The following is a 22,332-nucleotide window of genomic DNA, read 5'->3' as shown; positions in this document are numbered from 1 at the left end:
CATAGTTTATGATACCAAATAAACTTTTTTTTTAATTATTATTATTTTTTTTTTATTTTTTTTTTTTATCAGCAAGGCAGTCTTTGAGCACTACTAACATGGCTATGCTACAGAAAGGAGAACCAACTCGATTCATTATTTTTTTCAATTTTTATTATCAATGCAGGACACTTTTGATAATTAATTTTTAAATGGAATAGGTGAAGTACGTGGGCCATAATCTTGAAAAATAAAATCTTTTGACTGGCAAATTAAAACCAGCATTATAGGGATCAATTTTCTTTTTTAAATGGAATCTCTCAAGATTTTCTTAAATAATATAGATTTAAAATGTTTTGAAGCAATAGATGATAGGGACGTAAAGAATATTTGAAAATCCATACTATGTTCATATTATTGAAACTTTATTTTGAAGAATTTATATCAATTAATAATTATTTAACACAAATAAACTTGAGAATTATGTTGAGATAATACAGATGTGAAAAAGTTATACAAAACGAATACATCATTGTATGAATTATGAATGGATTACTTGTAAGGAAATGCTCAGTGTTATACAAAACATTTCTTACGCATGTGTACAGTTTCAAGTAAAAAGAGAAAAAAAAATAGTGTCCTTGCTTAAATTAAGGGACTCAAGTACTTTGTTTAAGGGATACCAAGATAATTAGATGTACTAGAAAGAAAATAGGGGAAAATTATTTCTGATGGACACTTGGTGGCAGCTTTTATCTGTAGGTTTAATAGCTGTTGCCACTTAATTTCATTGCTTCTCTTTTACAACAGGGGACAAGCCAGAAAATAGACCATAAACAACCATGGTATGTTTTCACCAGAAGAATTGGTCAACAAATTTGTTGACCAATTTGTTGACAGGCAATTTGCGTATTTTATTTTAAATAATAATAATTCTGAAACTGGAGTTCATTTCCTTAAATGGGAAAGCTGCTGGTAGGCCTGGTGAAATTTCTCAGGAAATTCTTTGTCCTGAACAGATCAACAGTGAGACTTTGGTATAGGATAAAAATGGGAGGGATGGTGGGCCATGAGCCCCCAGCGCAAAGCAGTGGTTATCAGTCTGAAATTTTGCCAGGCTGAGCTGAAGGCAAATGACAAATCTGCAGCTACTGTCAGGATCCTTCTGTCTGTGTGACAAGGATGGGACCTGTCACAAAGAAGAGATGCAAGATATGGCTTAAGTACGGTGACAGGAGGGAAGTGCATCGCTTGGCAGGTCCCAGAACAGGTTGGAATTGCTTGCTAGTCACCGGGAGAGGCAAACCTTGCTGTGTGGCCCAACAGGGAGCTGTGCTCCTGTCAGACACCGTCTGAAGAGCTCACTTTCAGCCCCAAGCAAACGTGCGGTCTACAAGTTTCTGGCAGCTGAAGATGGAATCATAAAACGAGAACAAAACCCATTTCTTACGTTAATACTGAGGACATTTATTGTTTTTACGGTGACACCGAGAGTATTATTGAGCATTCACAGGCTTGAAGCCGGGAGAAGCTTGGTGTCCCGCTTCCCAGGCAGCCCTCCTTGCCCAGCCCCAAGGCTCCCAGGGCCTCGGGGGCCGCCTCTTAATTGCAACCAATTAACCCCAGCGCCGCACCGTCGCGGGGGGGCAGCTGCACCCCCACCGCCTTTCCTTCTTCTTCCTCCTCCTCCTCCTCCCCCCCAGCCGCGGGGTTTCCGCCCCCCTGGCAGCGGCTGCTCCCGGCCCGCGGGAAGCTTGGGGGAGCCGCAGCGGCACCGAGAGGGGACTCGGGGCCCCAGGGAGGGCAAAGAGCCGGGGAAAGAGCCTCGGTCGGTTTGTTCCCCCTGCCGGCAGAGCGTCCTCGAGCCTTCTCCGGACCTTTGGCTGGATGGGAAGAACGAGGATGGAGGAGCGTTGGTGGAAAGGAGAGCTGGCGGCAGACATCCATCAGACCCTGAGGACGAAGGTTTGCCCCGCTTTGTTCCTTTCCCTCCTCCTCCTCCTCCCTCACCTCTCCCCTGCGGTGTGCTCCTGACTGGGACCTGCTCCAAGCCAAGCCGCACGAGCTGCCACCTGCCCCGGCTGGTCGGCAGCTTTAACTTAGCTGGCCCGCTGGTCACTCCTTGGGTTAGATGCCAAGAGAGCATGGAGATGAAGAAAAATCAGCGCATCGCGGGAAGCCAGGAAATGATTTTGCTTCTTTCCACCAAGATAAGTGCTAAGATTCGAGTAAAATATGGGACCTTGTTCCCTGGCAAGCTGTAAAGGAGCTGAAAGAAGCACCAACAGAGCTTGTAATGACTTTTCTAGAAGTTAGGATGTCGTTACAGGCAGATTAGAAAGCCAACAAAACGGCTTGCAATACACAAAATAGTGCAGCACGGTTGGTGAATTCCTGTACTTGCACTGCAGGCAGGTAAAACTAAAGCTGCTCATTTGCTCTTTGTTTCCTTTGGTAGATCCCTGGCTCTGAAGAAGCTCTAAATGCAGCTTGTTAACATGGGGAACGTGGGAGCGAGCCCACAGCAAACATTGCCTACCTGTAGTTGACACAGCTTTAAGCTCATAAAGTTATGCTAACAAAGTTAACACTTTGGACGTTCTGCACCCTTTTTCTTTACAGTCGTTTAGCAATAACTTGTGCCAGGTGATGCAATTGCTACCAGGTCTCTTACAATCTGGTTGGTTTGTTCTTAGACCAGAACATTAAACCTGTTGCAAGCCTGAGCCAGGAACAAAAATAAAAAACAGAGCATACTGTGTATGTTTGTATCAGGAATGTCGATATACGCTAAGTCATAAAAGGTGCTGAGTGCATTGATGTTTTCTGGTTCTTTAGTAGCGTAGGGCTATTGTAGAAATAGGAGATAATGGAAAGGTACTGGTTGTTCCAGGCAGCTGACTTCTCCATCAAAAATCAGAGAGCTTTCTAAATGGAAGTCGAACTACTGTGACATCCCTACAAAACTCTCCCCTCTTGAGTAGCTCTGAATACTCCGGAAATGTGGAAAGCTAAGTAGCAAGTCAGTGTGTGGTTGTTTGGTTTTGTTTGGTTGGTTGGTTTTTGTCTTGTTTGAGGAAATTCTTTACTTTAGAAGGCAGTCTGAGTGTCCCAGTAAACTGAGTGATGTCTGGTGGCTATTTCTCTTCTGTTTCGGTGCTTATGATGGGCTGTTTCCTTCCAGGATAAGTTCATTTCCTGCAATTAATGAAAATTACTAGATCTGTCTGCATTTCCCTTTTTATTCATCTCAGAGGAGGGCCAAATTTTACAGGACTTGTTTGTGAATTTAAAAGGCTAATATTGTAACTTGATCTTTTTTTATGGGAGTCCAAACTGCAGTCTGCAGTTACTTTCAGCCAGGTCAGGAGAGCTGATCTTTCTGCTGAAACCAAACAGTCCTTTAAGTTGTAAAATGTGCCTCTAACTGGTAAGAATGTCTGAGTGAGTTCCTCTAGGAGAAAGCTCCTGTCTCCCACCTCCTCTTGGGGTTTAAAGATCTCATGAGGAATGCTCTTTACCACTGCAAAATGTTTCATTCTGTTTTGATGTGCAACTTTTCCCTCAACTTGAGTCCATAGTTTCAGTTTGGACTGCAGCTCCTGAAGCAGGACCGTAAGGCACACAGAGCTTGTTGTGAGGGGCCCGTATCTTCACTGGCCATAAGCACATTTCTTGCAGTTCTTCCTGTTAGAAGTAGTGCAGTATCCTGTTATTAAGTTTATTCTGTAAAAATACAATCTTTTCTTCTTCTCCCTGCATCAAGTGTATGTGCCTGTATTTCTATAGTAGATCAGGTCCTTGTGTTTTCTATAGTTCTGCTGAAGCACATGGTTTACTTGACCTGTTGATAGCATGAAGATTTTAATGTAACAGGTACTATTTTAAGCCAGTAAGTCCACTTTTGTCCTTGTTATTTTAAAAACTTGTCATCTTTTCAATGTTTACCTACTACTGATGGTAAGTTTGATACATTCAAATCTGCCTGGCACAGTCTGAAATTTCCAGAACAGACAACTGCACATGCAGTTTATGAAGAGGGAAGGCACTATGGCATTGTGTAGGTGATGCTTCTGTTTTTGTTTTTAAAATGAATTGTAGATGAGAACTTCAGGGGTCCCAGGTACCTGTAGACATGCAAAAGTGTTTGGACTCTTTGCCATCACAATTAATCAAAAAGATAAAACATTAAACTTTCATTCTGATGAGATTCTCCAGTTTGAATGAGTGGTAAGAAGAGAGTAGGTATTACAGGCATTGAGGTTTATTAATTTTAGGCTTTTTCCAAAAGTGGAAAGCAACAACAGCATAATCTGTTCACTTGGGGGGGAATCTAGCTTTTGAAAAACAGTAACAATAGCATTGCTAGCTGCTAGCTGTAACATGGTTATTTCATAGACAGCAGCATATGCATGAAGCTGAAAGAAACAAGTGTCCTAGTAAAGTACATGGTTATTCATGATTTCATTTTTTTCCCCTTAAAGTTGGAATTTCAATTTTCACACTCCTTTCTCTGATCCTTCTCAGATTAGCTGCTGAACTTCTGACTGCTTTGAACTGTGTAAGAAAGACTTAATGAAATGTCTGATAAAATGCCACAGTGAAACACATGAAGTAGTGGATTTTCAAGCACCATAGTAGTTCAACTTTCTCTTAGATTTCAAATGTTTGGGACTGTTGGGAGGATGAATGGCAGTATGTTTAAGCTCAAAAAATTTGTAAGTGCAGTTGAAGTACTGGCCTGGTCTGCCATGTGTTTGGAGGGTTTTTCTGTATGACATCTTGGTAGTATGACTGAAGCTTAATAAGCTCAGATCTTAAGGAATGGAGCCTGCTTTTATCTGTGGATATTCTGAAAAACTTTTTTTTTTTTTTTTAAATGCAAGTGAAATAGCCCAGAGTAAGCCAAAGCCATTAAGTAGGTCGAGAATTGTGGTTCCTTTATATGGCTGGAGTTCTGGTAGGAGGTTCAAGTGAGTTTCATGCTCCTTTCGAGTGTACAGGAACAATGGTAACAGAAGAAAATCTTAATTTATGATGTTTTTCATTTGTGCATTGATGGTATACCAATGAAGATTTTTACCAATTATCATAAATCAGTAAGGGTAGCAGCTGGCAGCACTGGTCTATATGGTATAAGTGTGTGTTTAAGCTGTTGCTCCATCCACCTGACTGGTCACTGCTGAACATGAGAAAAATAAAGGATATGTTGTGTTATAAATGAAGGTACAACTCAATCTGAATTTAGTAATATTTATAAAAGGCAAGTAAACAGCGCTGGGTGTGCGGGGAACCTACGCTCTACCAAATACACACACACAACCATCGAACTTTCTAAATATGCAGAACATTGCTTTTACATATTCATAAGAAACCCGAGTACACCTATACATATGTATGACCTATCTCTGCTTTGTATCATAATTAGTATTTTCTCAAACACCTCCTTTTGGCATCTGCGCAGTGTTTCTTGGTGGTGGCAAACACCCAGCAACCCCCATGCCCCAACGGCCCGAGAACAAGCAACCTCAGATGGCAAGGCATCTCCTGAATCACCATTCTTTGCTCCCTCTAAATTCTACATTCCTGATGGCCTCATCGTTAAGAGTCTGATGTTATCACCAACCATGGGGCTTGTCGATCCCCGTGGCCACACTCCCACATCTCCCCCTTCATTTTGCTGGGGGTCGTGGGGATGAAGGCTCAGGGTTCTTCATCGCCACTAGTACACAAGGTTTCCAAATGTAACAAAATGTGATTCACACTAACAGTGACACCATCTTTTCTGGCATTTTGTTAACTATTGAAACTACACTAATGATATGATTATCATATAACATTAAACAACAAATTTTAACAGTTTATCAACCATCTTCTTGACAGGAATTATTACTCCATATGTTGTTTATGTGCCCTTATTAGGAAATGTCTGGGTTTTAAATTTTCACTGGAAATAGTAAGAGGAATTGTCTGACTTTTTGTTTTTAATGTGGCTCTGCCAGGTAGGTCTCTTACTTCCTCCATTGTGAATCCAGATGCTGTGCAAGACTGGCACTTCTGTGACAGTCTGATTAAGATTTGTCTGAAAGAAGTGAAGAGCCCTTAAATAAAGGGAAACAGTAGCTCAGTTGCTTCCAGGCTTGGCTGAGAGAAGGTCACAGAAGGGGCTGAGAATAAGAGTAACAGATCACACAGTGAATCCTATGCTGTCCCTTATCATTTTAACATCTAACATTTGTGATTGCTTTCTGTGTGTTACTGGACAGCATGGTTTGTGCTTGCACAGAGGAATCAAGTGTGGATGCTTGAAGACTTTTATCACGTGTTTTAGCTCCGAGAGGAAATGAATCCTGTTGCCCATATCCAAAGAGCACTGCCCTGTCAATTATCTTTGCCTTTTTCTTTGAGGTTGAGTTTGCCCATGTGGAGTAATATAATATATGGAGCAATAATTCATGTCAAGAAGATGGTTGATATTAATAAAGAATTTTTAAAAAAAGTTTTTTACAAACCTTTTCATGTTTGGAGATTGTGGTGATTGCTTTAAATGCTGTGCCCTGTCTTTCTGGAGGCTTTTTGCTGATCAATATGTTGAGCAAAGTTTGTTGAGTAAGTTCCAAGACACCTGTGAGCCTCTTATGATGATGCTGCTTTTATAGCATTTTGATGTGGTGATGTTGCAGCAGCCCACAGCGGGGTAGTTGGAGTGGAGAGGAGCGAACAGGTCAGGGATAAGCAGAAGCAGTATATGAAAGGGCAATTCTAGCAGGCGGCAGGACTAACAATTTCTTCTCTACTGCTTTTCTGGAAATAGAAGAAAAGTTTAAGTATTGGAAATGATTTTATTCTTTTTACCCTATATTTTTTCTCCAGAGCTGTAGTTGCTAGTCCTCAACAGTATCTCCAAGTATCTAGGCATTTTTTGCATTCAAAGAAGTGACTTTTTTTTTTTTTTTCCCCTTGATGAACTTATGCAGAAGAACCCTATGAGGAGTTGATAGAAGAGGATGCACATCCATGGCTTTGTTTGTAGGGCTTCTCACTTTGTGTAGGTCCTCGGTGGTTGCCAAACATAACTGTGAGCCTGCTTATCCTGCTCTTGCATCGTTATACCGTCTGCCTCTCTCTCATATGAAACCATTCAGCATTTCAGACTGATCCTAAAAGCAGTCCTACTGAAGTACTTAGCTGCTTCGTGCTGTGTGCTGCAGGGCAAGGCTCTTGCCTGTGCACAGATGATAACCCTGGATCAATTAATACCTGGGATCATGTAAGGAACCACAGCCTATAGCATCTCCTAATTTAACCCTGTAATTGAATTTTGTCTGGTTTCTTAAGTCTGGTTATATGGAAGCCCACATGGTTTTATTTTGGTGCACAAAATCAGAATGCCTCTCACACTGGTTTCCAGTTATGCATGTCCCTCTAAGCCTGATCGTGTCGCTCTTTTCTCCTGATAAGCTGAACCTGCTCACCGAGTGCTTCCTTCCAGGGAGATGGGAGAGTGGGGCAGCCACCTCACCAGCTCTGCACAGTGGTGTCTCCTCTGTAAATGGTGCAGCCAGTGCAGATACTTCAGAGCTCTGATCTCTTCATCTTGATTTGTTTAGTAGGATTAACTGCTCTATGTACCACTCTGTATTCCAATATAATACTTTATCTTGCAGCACTATGCTACTTCTAACTCTTTTTCAAATATACGTCATTTTTATATTACATGTAAGTGGAATCTGAATTACCTTGCTGATTTTTTTTTTCCTTATCCATGCCTATCAACATGTATTCAGCCTATTTTTACTAAAGTCTGGTCATGGTAATGCATTAGTAAATGATTATTTCTAAACTAAGAAAGTATTAAGTGTAGGCATTAGATTTTTTGGGGTGTTCCCAAGGATCTTCACTCCTTCCCTTAACCTACTCTTTGTATAGTGTTTTCACATGGGTTTGTAGCCACTTGCAGGTGAAGATCTAGCATAGGTAGACCAAAAACTTCAATAATTCTACCTTTAAAATGAAAATTTGTATACCACATGAAATAATCTATCAGCTTGTTAGCTTTTATAATGCCGAAATAGGTTAGTACAGAAAGTGCTTGACTTTGCTGTAATTAGAAGTCTAATCATTCATTCTCCCATGATTTTTTTCTTGTTAATGTCTATATTTTTCTTACTGCAGCTATGCACTGTGCATGTGTTTTAACATTAGATAGAAGTTTTTTATGCTAGAGACTTTTTTTTTTGGTACAGGATGTAGTAAATTGGGCAATGGAGGAAGGGACAGTATAGGAGAAGCATATATTGCAGTGATAGCCTATGAAACAGTATTTAACAGTCCAGTTTGGGTGAACGAAATAAAAAGCAGTCCTTAAGGGACAGCATTCATGGCAAAGGAGTTTGGTGTTCCTGGGAATTGCAGGCTCCTGGGTTAAACTAATTTAAAGTATTTAAGCACATGTTTAATGTTTGTAAGGGAAGTGCATGGATGACCCAAGACTTAAAGTTAATTGACTATCAAAACATGCCCTGATCCAGCCCTGATTTCTGTGTCAATCAGTGCTGTATTTGCTAAGTGGCTGCTGCAGCAGGTGGTGGTTGGGATTCCGGACAGCGAAATGATAAATAAATGGTATATTTCAGTATCTCTTTCCTCCTTTTTTTTTTTTTTTTTTTTTTTTTTCTCCTTCTCTGTTACCCCCTGTAGGAATTTAACCTACCTTTGTATAAGGCCACAGATTGGGATGCGCCGGTACTTCATTGATCTCTTGACCATCCTCAGCAACTGTTGCGGCCTTTGCCCTACAGCCCAGCACCTCGCTGCCTACTTACTGGACCTCTTCATGGATCAATACAGTATCAGTGTCAAGCAACTGTACATCTCTGCATTTGCCTGTCTTCTCCTAGCAAGTAAGTTGGCTGCTGTCTACTAAGCCTTTTTTTTAAACTTTCGCTGAGCAGATGGATGTTCTCCTTACACGTCATGTGCTGTTTTCTCTGTAAAGACTACAGTTTCTACCTACTTAGGGTAAGTGCCTAATGAAGTCCACAGAAAGGCATAAAGTAGTCTTAAATTCTGCCCAAATTGTGTTGCACATCTGCATGCTGGTGTTAATGTGCAGAGGAATTTTGGGTAACTGAAGTGTTGGATCAGTGGAAAGGGATGATGAAGGTCAGGGAGTGATGGAAAGGAGGTGGCAAGACTGGGAGAGTTTGGTTCTAAGGAAAAATCAGTAGTAGAGAATAGCATGTGTAACGCAGACTCTCCTGGAGATCTGTCCTTGTCTCTGTGCCTCTGTTATCACTGGTCATAATCAGTTCCTTGTAAATCAGAGTTTTCTTGCACAGGGGTGAAAGGAAAATTGTTTCGTGAGGATATGGTGATGATGCTGGAATGTCTATTGCTTGTTCTGGGCTCCTATCAAATAGCCGGTCATTGCTATGTAACACTGAAGATCTGGTGTTGGCATCCACTTGAAAAATGATCTTGAATATTTGTCATTAGTATTTTCTTGAAGTCTCTGCAGCTAGTGCTGTGCAAGTGGAAGGCAGTGGGGCTGGTGACTCAAGGAATTGCCTCAAGGACTACCCTTGCAGTCGTATAAGCTCTGTTTCTAGGTTACAGGGAAATCATTCTGCCATATAGGAGCCAGGCAGAGCAACACACTATTGTTGTGGACAACAAAAGTTATGCAAACTGTAGCAGTAGAGCCTAGAAGGTGTGAGTAGTCATATTAATTAAGGTAAAAAATGCTATGAAGAGCCAGAAACCATTTCTCAAGGAAATAAGGTGATGTTATGTGCTTATTCCTCAGAATGCAGGTTTGCTACTGCTTTTCCCTGCTGGGAGTGCTCTGAAGAGCTTAATCTGCAGAGATAATGGTAAAAGACTAACAAACCATACATATGGTATATTTAAGCATTGTTCGCTCACCAGAAAAAGGTGGTGAATTATATGGAGCGGTTCCTGGTTCATATTACAGAAAAGGCCAATATTAAAATCAGAACAAATAATAGAAATGGTTTCTGTAGGTGTAGTTTTGCTTCAGCCTACATGAGCCCTGGGTGGAGCTGTTGCAGTTCTGCTGATCTGAACATTTTATGAGCTCCTTTGGAAAAGTAAATTGGCAGAAAACTATCCCAGCTGAGGAGGGGTTTTCTTTCTGTTTACCAAAGATTTTTCTTCACTCTCCTGAGGGGTCAGACAAGCTTCATGCTCTTGCAAAGGAGGGGAGAGGGTCTAAGGCTGACCTTAAAATTGTTAGGAAACTGCACCCTTTATTTCAAATGCAGCAGAATGAAATACCAGGTTCAGGTAACTTGAAGACTGAAGTCTGTTCAGAAATGCACTCCTTAGCTTTTGGGCTTTCTGATGGATTTTTTTTTGTATGTGTGTGGGTGTTTGTGTAACATCATAATTGCAAGAAGCCTCATAGCATTACTGCTTCCCCCCGCCCCCCAAGGGGTGAAAGTGACCCTCAGGAATAGAGAATAAGATTTTCTTTAAATCTGACAATTTCATTTCCATTTTTCCCAGCATAAAATTGATGCTTCAATGGTTCTTATTAATTTATTTTTTTTTCCTCATTTGATTTAGAGGAAGAATTTATAGCTATAACTTACATTTGCAGTGCTATGCAGACAGGATAGAAGTGATACCCTCAAACTTTGTATGAGTTGTCAGAATTGGTATAATGGTAGGATCTTGGGCAGAAGTTTCCTTTATGAGATTGGGAGGGCTGGACTCCTATAGCTTCCAGGATTTAAAAAGAAATAATGATAACAAAAAAAAGCTTTTGAGGCTGTTCTTATGTAAATGAATAAAGTCAAATGCAACTCTATATCACTTCTAAGCAACTGTGAAAAAAGGAAAGCTCACAAACTGCCCTGCGATAGCACTAGAGGGAAATGTTTTGCAAATTCTGCTTTATTATTTTTTTTAAGGCAATTTGATTAAAAGAGCAGGTCTGGGTCTAGTGAGCTAATGAATATGAGAATCTTTCTACAGTTGACACTAGTGTATGCAGCAGCATTCATACATCTGGATCTGGAATAAAATCATGCCTTATAGGAAAAGATCTATTATTGTAAAGGTAGCTTTCCTACCAATATGTAGAAGCACAATACTGAAAGTTGAACCAAAACAGCTTTGCACAAAACGAATGCCTAAAAAATTTCTATAGATAAGGTTTTATATGCTAGTGTTCAGTCTGGAGACTTTGGGGAGCATAGCAAACGCTGTTGTTTACAGTTAGGGCCATCCTAATGTGTAGTAAGGACCTTCTTTTCTGGTATGTGTAGCTTGATCTGATGCAAGTCAAGTCAGGAAAAGTTATTTGACACTAAGTGGGGGTTCCTGGATTTAGCTTGTTATTTTCAAAATGATATGAAATGGAAGAAATCTTGTAATATGATTTTTCGCTTTAGCTTTGTACTAAAAGACTCAGAGTATTGACCAGAAGTCACCTGAAGTGTCTTGCTGTAGCGAAGAAGAATAAAACTGGTTCTTTGCCAGTTACTGCAAATGCAGCAATTAGAACTTCCTGCAAAACATTACTGTAAGAATTGCATCATTTTTCAGCAAAGAATTGCAGTGAAAGTGCTCTTCTGTCTGTGTAGCAAGACTTTGTACTTATTAAAAATATGTATATAACTTTAGAGAAACAAAAACTTCAGCTTTATGAAGTTTTCAGTCAGCAATTTTTCAAAATGCTGTTGTTTACTCCATCAAGATGAATGTTTAACATAGAATATCTTTCAATAAACATTACAAACATGTTTTGAGAAAACAATCAGGAGTCAAAAACAAACTTCCTTAGAAAAAAAGCAAGAGATTAAGGGTATTGTGTAGACCACAAGCAAGATGAGGTCTGGTTAGAGGTAAGAATTCTTACAAGTAAGTGGGGGGATGGTTTATGGTTTGTTTTTTTTTTTGAGAGGGGTGGGAGGGGTCAATAGGGAAGCTTTTGGGGACACAGCTTTTGAAGTGGAAGCAACAAAATTCTAAGCTAAATGTTAGTTGAGTATGTTTGGGTAAGCTCAGAGAAATTGTTGGCAACTTGTATTTAATGTGAAGTTTGCTTCTATCTCAGATCTAAAAGAGCTCAAAAACTTTTTTTTTTTTTTTTTTTTTTTTACCCTCCACCTACAAACTTTGCTGTCACACATCTTTGAGCTAACAACAGCAGTGCTCTTATGACACAGATCGCAGCATTTCCATGGTTGTCTGTAAGTGAGCTGGAGTTATTTTCTCCTTCTGAGTTCTAGATAAGCATTTTGACTGGCTCATCAGTTTCCCCAGACAGGGAAACTGGATGATGATAGTGCTTCCCTTGACAGTAATAACTGCAGAGGAGATGAGGGAGTGGGAAGATAACACTGTTGCAGACAAATTGTGCTGGTAGCCAAATAATGTTCAGCCTGGACTTGCTGCAGTTGAGAGGAACGTGGGTGTGCGTTCCCTGAATCACCCAGTCATTCTCTAGTTGGAAGATGTATGTTTCTTCTGCGATGTATGCACTGAGTTATAATTGGAGAAGGAAATTCCTCCCAGATAGTTTAGCCCCTCAGAACAACTATAAAAGCTTTGAAGTTTACTAATGTCATCAACAGTTATTTCCTCTGAATCAGTTCTGAAAAAGAATGATAATTGTTCACTGAAATCTAGAGGTGAACTGAAAGCTATTGGGGGAGGGAAGGAAATATCATCTGAAAAACTGATGTCACAGGTACTTTATTGTTTAAAATAGATGTTTTTTTTTCCTTCACTTGCATTAAAGGAAACTTTATGCTCCAAACCAGAATCATAAGCTAAACATGCTTTTGTAATGCAGTCAGACCTAGTCCACATGGACATTTTGATTAGGTACATGGCTGGAAGACAGAGGACCTCCTGTCCTGTTCCAGGTGAGCTAATGGAAGAGGTTGTAGGTTCCTGCTGCTGCAAGAAGATCATCAATGACATTCAGCAGTTAAAACTGCTCAAGAAACTTCATGTGTCCCTGCTTGATGCAGACTAGTGACTACTCAGGTTGACTGCTTTGCTGGTAAACCAGGGAGATGGTGGCTTTTGGTAGGTGGCAGTGCTGTGCAGCTAGGACTGGTGGTCTTCTGGCAAGACAGCTGGCTTTGGAGCAGGATGATTACCAACCAGTACACCTGCACAGAAGCCAGGATCCTTGTTTCAGCACTCAGCCATGGATACATGCTCAATTCAGAAACAGATAAGATGGCTGAAAAGTGTTATTACTTTCCTTGCCTACCTGTAGTGTACTCTCCACCTCTCCCACCAGTGTTTTGAGTAATCTCTGGTTTTCTCCAGACAAAATCAGCTGGCATTTAAATAGTTTCTGTAAGTGGATTGATTTTAAATAAGTTACATGTTTAAGTAAATGTTAAGTAACATTTTGGCTGGAGAGAATTGAGGAACTCACATCTCACCCCATGTCCCCAGCAGATGGGGGGAAGGCAGCCCCTTGCAGAGGGGCACTGCTGAGCAGCAGCAGGTTGTAATGCTACAGACTGCATCTTAATCAGGCAATTTATTACAGAAAATGGGCGTGATATTTTTAAGGTGCTCTAGCTCTGTTGGATAAAGATTGTGTAAGGATGTCCCAGCTGCTGTACTGCTGCTTGCCTTAAATTGCCTGCTGAAAGCTGTTCAAACCAGCTGCCCCAAAGTAGATGAGATGTGCTGATACAAACTGTTCAGCTGGTCCAGCTGCAGGAGAAGTACACTCTGGGGAGACTGCAAGCACCTGGGCAGTATGTTTTAAACCACCACAACTGTTTCTCCTGTGAGTTGGTTGTTGTTGCAATGTTATGGTGTATAACTATAGTTCAAGCAGTACAGCTTTTGCCTGTTGCTGTAAAATCATAGCTGCGTCTTAAAGATGCTTCTTTCTTCCCTGATGAGCTAACCTTCTTCATTAGCAGGTGCTTCAGCAGCTGATAAAAGCACCAGCTTGCTCTCTCTGAGCCATTCAAGTGCATTGAATGGTCCAGCAATTCTAGTTCTTACAGGCCCCTCTTGCTCGAGGGTTCTGCTGCTACAGAGACGCACTAACAGTTTTTACATTTAAGTATTGTTGTAAGCAAAACTTTAACACATCCAGTGCTGCATTGCTTTACAGAGCACTGTGTTAATTTTCTTGTGGTTGTCTTTATTTTGCCCAATTCCTTAATATGCCAGTGGATTCTTAATAGCTGAGTTAGTACAGTAAAGAAATTAGAGCAAGAAAAGATGTTAGTCCTAACTGAGCTGAATTTAGGGTATGGATAATTGTTTATTACTTAATTCCCTGTTGCCTGTGTAAAACCATCAGCAGTTGTTGCAGGAAGCACGGCCGAAAGCACGACAGACACCAGTAGAGTCAGATCATGCTCCATTTTATTGCCCAAATAGCCTAACTTTTATAGTGAACTTAACAGGGGCGGACAGTGTTTCACACAAGATTATTGGTCAAAAGCACTCAGACAAACAACTACAAGAAAACAACCCCACCTGCAAGAAGACAACCCCCTTGTGATTAGCAGTCACATAGACCTTGTCCTTGAAGCCAGCTACTGGTAACAATATTTTGCTGAATTCCTCAATTGGGCGATGTGGGAACACTGTCATGGGAACTTCTCATAGTTGCCCTGGTAGCTTGGTTTGCTCAGCTACAGCAAACCATGGGATTCTTGCTGTTTCAAAAATCCCTCAACAATTCCCCCCCCCCCTTTTTTTTTTTTTTTACTTTTTTGAGCAAACCACGCCCAATATAACATTTTTGCAAGTAACCCTTTAACCACATTTATCACAATACCACATGCAATGATGATTGACACCACAGCAAACAGAATCCTTAATCCCTCTTTGACTAACCCCAGTAACCATCTATGCATTGTTTCAAACAAATCAGTGAACCATTGATTGAAAGGATTGATACCATATTGAATCTTACTCATGTGCTCTTTCAGGAAAGTAATGGATTTGTGAATTGACTCATTATGATCAAAAAGGTTTAAACAGTACATTTCCTTAAAGTCCTCACACCCATTCCTTTGAGCCAAAAACAAGTAGTCAATAGCAGCTTGATCCTATAAAAGTACATGTCGCAGACTATTTTGATCTGGTAACATCTCCTCAAGTATTTCTGTCGTGGCGTAGGCTTGCTTCTCGGCCCAGCATACCAATTTTTCTAAGTTGTTATGTGCAGCTGGAGGTGCCACTCCAGGCACTAAAATTGCCAATGCCGCTCTAGCTGCAACCCGACACAATTCAACACTATCATTACAATCCGGTGCAAGCAATGCCCATTTAGGTGTGGTGATCTCACACAACTGTAACAAGCTAGGAGCAAATACAATGAGTTTATCTAAGTAACATGGACATCTGATAGCATTTGCAGGGATACCTTGCCAGGCCCTATCCCCACAAATCAGAAAAACATCAGGAGGTAAGACCAAAGCTGTACAATTGTTCCAAACACTGTAGTTGTTACCCCTTGTCTCCGTGCCATAAACCCCTAAACCCTGCTTAGCAGCGTCATTGTAATCACAGGTGTTATTTGTATTTCTATACCCGTATGGCCCTTTCCAGGTTCCTGTAGCAGTATTCATCTGATAGCCATGGCTACGTTCACATTTGTAGCCACCCTTCAGGTTGATACAGATTTGACTACAGCTACCAGGGTTTTGGCATTCATCGATATCTCCACAGTTTCTCTTGTCTACAAACTCAAACCCAGCTGGACAGTCACATTCATTTATGATGCATTCCTTCAGGGGCTCATCACCCCAGTCCTTGCAGTCTCTCTGCTGATTACACACTTTATTGATATCTTTGCATTCTCCACTTCTGCACTTGAATTTGCCAGGTCCAGAGCACTGAATAACATTGTTACAGTTTGCTTCATCAGTGCCATCCAGACAGTCTCTCACACCACTGCACTGCCTACTCCCATGGACACAGTTCCCATCTTCACATCTGAACTGGTCTGGCCTGCAGGTCTGAGAAGGGCAGTTAATTTCATCAATTCCATCCTTGCAATCAGGATCTCTGTCACAGTCTTTTTCACCATCACATTTCCAGGACACTGGGATACACTGGGTTGACTGAGGACCACAGCTGATTTCATTTACCCAGCATGCTCTCATATGACACAGCTCAGCACTTTCGTCAGACCCATCTTCACAGTCCAGATCCCCATCACAGTGCCATCTGTTTGGCGCACACTGACCACTGTTGCACACAAAGTCAGATTCAGCACACGTCTTCTTCACACAAGCACTCTCATCACTGCCATCTGAGCAGTCTTCACATTTTGCTCTAACACTGTCGGCAGCAGTGCACAGGCCAGCGAGGGCGAGCAGCAGGCAGAGTGCCCCGCAGCGCGGCAGCGCCCGCCACCGCCCCACACCCGTGTCACTTATACTACTCCTATTACCCGTGCTGTTAGTGTCAGTGGCATCCTCCTGGTACCGTTTCTGTCTTTGTCACCCCTTACTCTCCCCCTTTTCTTTTTGCCACTGACCATTCACCACAAATGGATGAGACACATGATTACTAGTTAGGAAAGAGAATGTAACGTCCGCTATACGGCTGCAGGCAGTGCCAGCTGCAACCTTAGAAGCTGTTTGTGAAAGAGCCTGCTGGTGGTCATTTGGCAGTGTAATCTGCGTCTCTGCACTCCTGCCCCGCAATAGAGCTAAGTCGTCATTAGTAATCCGTAGAATGTGGCAACCCCACGGAATGTTATCCAGAAACATAGTTATAATACCGATCTGGGGAGAAATAGTCTTTTTTGCAGTGCAAGATAACCCTCTTATACAAAGAATGCCAGAGAGAAGCAGCACAGCCGCCGCTGCTTCCATGGTTACGTCAGACAGGCTGCAGGGTCCTGATGTCCGCCCCTCTGCTCTGTGCCGACTCGCCACACGGTGAGGGTCAGCTGCCATTGTCCACTGACGCCTCTGGTCTCCCGTAGCAACTCGATCTCGGATGTCCCACATCGCACCGCGATTACTTCAATTTCACGCGATTACTTCAATTTCCCACGTTTTCCGCAGCTCCGTTTCCCGCGTCCCTCCGCGATTCCTTTTCCCGCGTCCCCCCGTGATTCCTTTGTTCAGATCGGTGTGTAGAGTGTTTCAACGTCTCTCAGGTGTTCCGGCGTCTGCCAGGTCAGTCCTTGTCTCTCGTAGTTGGCCGTAGCCCTGCAGCATCAGTCAGTGCTCTCTCCGTGCGGTGGTAGGCTTTCCGTGGGCCTCGGGTCTCCCGGCGCCGCTCTGATGTCCCGGCCTCAGCCTGTTCGGGTGCCATATGTTGCAGGAAGCACGGCCGAAAGCACGACAGACACCAGTAGAGTCAGATCATGCTCCATTTTATTGCCCAAATAGCCTAACTTTTATAGTGAACTTAACAGGGGCGGACAGTGTTTCACACAAGATTATTGGTCAAAAGCACTCAGACAAACAACTACAAGAAAACAACCCCACCTGCAAGAAGACAACCCCCTTGTGATTAGCAGTCACATAGACCTTGTCCTTGAAGCCAGCTACTGGTAACAATATTTTGCTGAATTCCTCAATTGGGCGATGTGGGAACACTGTCATGGGAACTTCTCATAGTTGCCCTGGTAGCTTGGTTTGCTCAGCTACAGCAAACCATGGGATTCTTGCTGTTTCAAAAATCCCTCAACAAGCAGTCAGTTTTCCCATTGGCCTGTGCTTTGTGATCCATTCTTCATTTACTGTCCTGCTTTCATGAGCAGGTAGCTCTTCTGACAAAGGCAGCTGAGCAAGACAATAGTGTGTGTCGGTCCAGGATATGGAGTTGTGCTTATAAAACTTGCTTATAAAGTTATACATCTTTCATTTACCTGGTGATATAACATGGGCAGAATATTTTCTTATATATTAAACTTTACTAGTAAGGTATTAGAAACTCAGGTACATTAAGCACTGTGGTTTGCATGTGTGCTAGGTATTGTACAGACCACTGAAAAATCCCTGACTGCTGGCTTTGCAGGACACTACAGAAAAAGGAATTCAGCATGGTATCTCTAAACAGCCTGCCTCTTTCCTCTCTTGCTTAGAGGACCATTAGAAACTGTATTTGTCTAGGAGTGGCATGGGAGAGAGTGTCAGAAGTTTGTTGTAGTGCCTTCTGGACTGAGATAGGAATAATAGTAACAATAAAAAACTGTGTCAGTAGCCACAGGTCTGGATTTTATGTTGGGCTTGACCTGTCTATCCTTTTTTGGGGATCGATTTTAATTGTTTATGGGACAAAGAATACTTGCATTTTAATTTCTCCTTAAATTGGCAGTCCTTTTTTTGTTGCTTGGCTTTCTCAAGGACCCTGGGGTACCTAGTGACTTTTACCTCCTACAGTGGATGAATTGATACTTCAGGGTACGCTTGACAGCAGTGATGCTGCAGTGGCTGCTGTTATCTAACATTAAAACTAAGAACTAGTGTTGAAAAGCAGGAGGGGAAAAAAAAAGATCTAAATCACTAAATTTACTGTTGTCCATTAATTTTAACTTTGACTTGACCAAGTTCATTTTGCTTTTAAACAGCTTTGCCCTGTGTCAGTATCGTAACTTTCCAATGCTACCATGCTGATAGTCAGCTCTCTCTGTTCTCCAGACTAGTCTGACATCTTGAAATTTCCAAGGTTTAGTGGGAAGTAAGAAGGAACTGTAACTTACAGAAGTCAGAATAACAGATCCTTGGTTTCCTCGACATAAAGCAGTTTTTCCTACTTCTGCTACCATGATCCTTAAACTTCTGTATCAGGGTTAACTTCTCGATTTTCATTTTTCTTAAATAGTTCTAAATTCAGGTTTACCAAGGGGATTCACGAATGTGTGTATACAGACTTCTAAATTTTAATTTTTTTTTTTTCCACTGATAGAACAGAAAAGAACTGTTTATTCCATATATTGGATGAATTTTATATTTAATTGTTACTGTTAAGGCCTTCTGTGGTGGAGTCTATTACACTTTTAATGCATTCCATATCTATGATATCTGAGCAGGCTCAAAGATAGAAATACATTTTTAAGTGTTGAAAAAATAGTTAAACTGCTAATAGTACAGAAAATTGTCAGGCTTTTAAGACACTGGAGACATTTTGTTGGATAGAATTGCTATCCTAAATGGATATCAAGATCTTTTAACGTAATTTTCTGGTACAATACTGTTTTTAATTGGTTTTAGATTTGACAAGAATATTCTGAAGCCATATGTCATGCTAATATCTCATCAATTAATCTGTCTTAGTAAAAGAGGACTCTTGTATAGGCAATGGGAGGATCACTGAAGCAAGAGTCATTTGTGGGATACATCCTTCCAGGAACAAAGAGAAATAACTCCAAAATACTTATTTAGGTGCATTGCTATTTAAAGAATGGGTTTGGATTTTGCAGCAAGGATGTTACTTAATTGGTACTGGAAAGTGACAATTGCTTCTTGCTAGTTTTTGAACAAAGCAGGGCTGGAGATATGTCATTTTTGGCTTGGTAACAGTGAGTATTTTAAAAGATGTGCTTTCTTATGTTTGCAGCAAACATAAGAAAGCACAAATAAAGCAACACCTTGCTTTATTACTGATAGGTACAATCCTAGGGGCATCAGATCTACTATGGATACACACACACACAAATAGATTTTTAAAGAAGGGTAAATAGAGTGAGATCCTGGTTTTCTGTACACGGTGACAATACTTTAGCTGCTTGTGAAAAACTGAGTCATTTTAGAGACTGCTGTGGTCTCAATAGGCTGGAAATGCAATTTAGAAAAAGGTGCAGCTTTGTTCAGCTATCTTGACTCTGAAAATATATGCTCTCTGTTAATCCCATATGAATTATTTATGTTAATCACTTAGTTAGAGTGTACTTCTCTTAGCCTTTCAGTGACCCTAGCTAATGAGGCCCTCCAAGACAAGAAGGAACAAAGAGAAATTCTGAAGCAGCAAGGGCAAAGGTGGTGTTGCCAGAGGGTTTTTAATGTCTTCCTTTTTGTAGTGTGTGCATTTAGCTTCCATACCCAAAGGACAGTATTCATACCCAAAGGAGCTTTTTTTCCTCACTATTAGATCTTCCTTGCTCTGTTTTCCCCACACTATCTTCTTCGTACTTGACAGAATGCCTTTCAGCAAACCGCTTCCAGTTATCGTCAAAAAAAAACTGGCTTCAAAAGCGACTTGAGGAGGAGAGATGCTCTGACAGAATTGCTATTGTAAGCAAGTAACTGGGATTTGAGATTACTGGTGTTTTTGTTTTAGTTTTAAAATGGCATTCAGTGGGCAGCTTGAGAAGAAGGGACAGTAACTTTTATGTCATCCTTGTCCCCCAAGTAATTTTAATGGAGGAATGCATAAGGGGAATGTGGCACCCAGGTTACCTTGGTATGAAGGCCTCTTGAACAGCGTTGTGAAACAAGGGTAGAAACTAACGTACTTCTATAATTTAGTATCAAAAGCTGCTCATTGCATTCTGTTTCGGGCATATTTTCATAATTTATAATTTCTTGTAGCATAGCAGAGTCTGGTTCTCTCTCCAGGTAAGTAGAGATCCATAAGCTTGTTTGTGCCTAAAGTGAAAAGACAGAAATGGCTTCTCCTGCTGTGGATTACAATTTATGTAGAGGCTGAGAGAAGCCAAGCAGTATCTCTGCTTTGCTGGGAATAGGTGGCCTTGCTGTTGTGAGCTGGCTGAAACATCAAATTACTAATTCTGCAAATCTGTTGCTGCACGCCACGCTAGTGCACTAACGTGGCATTTGGCAGGGCAGTGTCAATTCTGTTCTAGAGATAATGTAAGGGAAAGGCAGGGTCAATCTAATGGCTTGCTTCTGGCCATCTCACAATCAACCTGAGATGTTGTTTTAATAGTTTATTGTTAAAGGAGCTTACGTTATAGCAGGAAAGATGTCTCCTTTGCAAATGACTGGAAATGACACAGCAGCCGTCTCAGAAAGGATGATCCATATGGAAAGATCCATAACACTACAGTTATGAATCTTATGAATTTCTTGTGCTGTTTCAGCTCTGCTATTCACCCTAATGAATTAATCTTGGTTTTGGGATCAACACTATATAAGCAAAAAATAAATAAATAAAAAGGATATAGGAAGATATTGACCACTGTTAACCTTTTTCTACTCGTGTCACTTCACTTATCTATCCCTCTTGCTTTTAAAAAACTTATGTTTATTTTTTTTTATCCCTCTTGTTTTAATATATATTTTTTTAATTTATTAAAGCACCTTTTACTGTTAGACTTTCTGTCTGGGGGAGTGCTCTTTGGCTTTTGAGTACTCAATCATAACAGTAAGTCTTTTCTGAAAACTCTCTCTTTTGATAGGTAAATTTGAAGAAAAAGAAGATAAAGTTCCAAAGTTGGAGCACTTAAATAACCTAGCATGCATGTGCAATGTGAACGTGGTATTGAGAAAGAAAAATTTGCTTAGAATGGAAATGCTGCTTTTGGAAAACTTCAGCTGGAATCTTTGTCTACCCACGCCACCACACTACATTGACTACTACCTCGATGTGTCCATTGGTGAGAATGACCTTCGTGACGGCTGGCCAACCAACTCAGTGACAGAAGTCAAAACTTTCATGGAGAAATATGCATATTACTTCCTTGATTTCTCAGTGCAAGGTAAGAGGTTTCAGTGACTGATCATCCAAATGGTTATCAAAAATGTGAATGTTTCTTCTTAGTATCTTACAGGAATTACCCTTGTTCCTCTTAGCTACACACATTAATATTCCACAAATACCTACATAAATTATGTTAAGATGGTTGTGGACTTCAAGGTTCTGTAATCTTCCCTAATCAATCCATCAGTAGAACATACTTGGGATGAAAAATTATTCACAACACATGTTGTTAGGATGTGAAGATCCCACCAGGACAATTGGAAGTGAACTGTGAACAGTTCATTTATTGTACATATCTGTGGCCAAAAAGCTGATGTTGCTTGACCGGTGAAAACTTTGGGATATAGACAAGCTCTGTGAACTTACCATGTTGATAAATCTAATTTCCAATTTGTTTCAGATATTTTGAGAATGACAAAGAAATCAATAACATAAAGAAGCAAGTAACAATCCAACATCAACAACAAGAAGGAATGGAAAATCTGAGCCATCAAGCCACTACTCAGGTTCTATTTCAGCAACCTTTAGCTCAGCATTTGGCTACTCTTGCCAGTTGCCACTGAAAGATTTGTGCTCTACTTACCGTAACTCCTTACAGGTGCACAGGCCTAGTGGTCTGCCTGCTGGGAGTGCTGACAGCTCATTGCACTCCTACACTGCTTTTCAGGCCAGCCTTCAGCTGTCTGCTCAGACTCTGCACAT

General features: G+C 41.0%; 1 protein-coding gene across 1 annotated transcript; it reads left to right on the top strand.

Moving 5' to 3' along the window:
* Positions 1-1,866: 1,866 nt before the first annotated feature.
* Positions 1,867-22,125, top strand: CCNJL (cyclin J like; the record flags this gene model as incomplete). Its single annotated transcript, XM_084295223.1, is given in 5 exon segments — positions 1,867-1,944; positions 8,680-8,702; positions 8,704-8,882; positions 21,329-21,628; positions 22,031-22,125. Coding segments are annotated over 5 exon segments (615 nt in total). The 3' UTR covers positions 22,066-22,125.
* Between the last annotated feature and the right edge of the window lie 207 nt (positions 22,126-22,332).

Source organism: Netta rufina (assembly GCF_964035555.1).
Source record: "Netta rufina genome assembly, chromosome: 14".
Lineage (NCBI taxonomy): Eukaryota > Metazoa > Chordata > Aves > Anseriformes > Anatidae > Netta > Netta rufina.
Note: the sequence above shows the minus strand (reverse complement) of the source record. Positions and strands in the feature narration are given on the sequence as shown.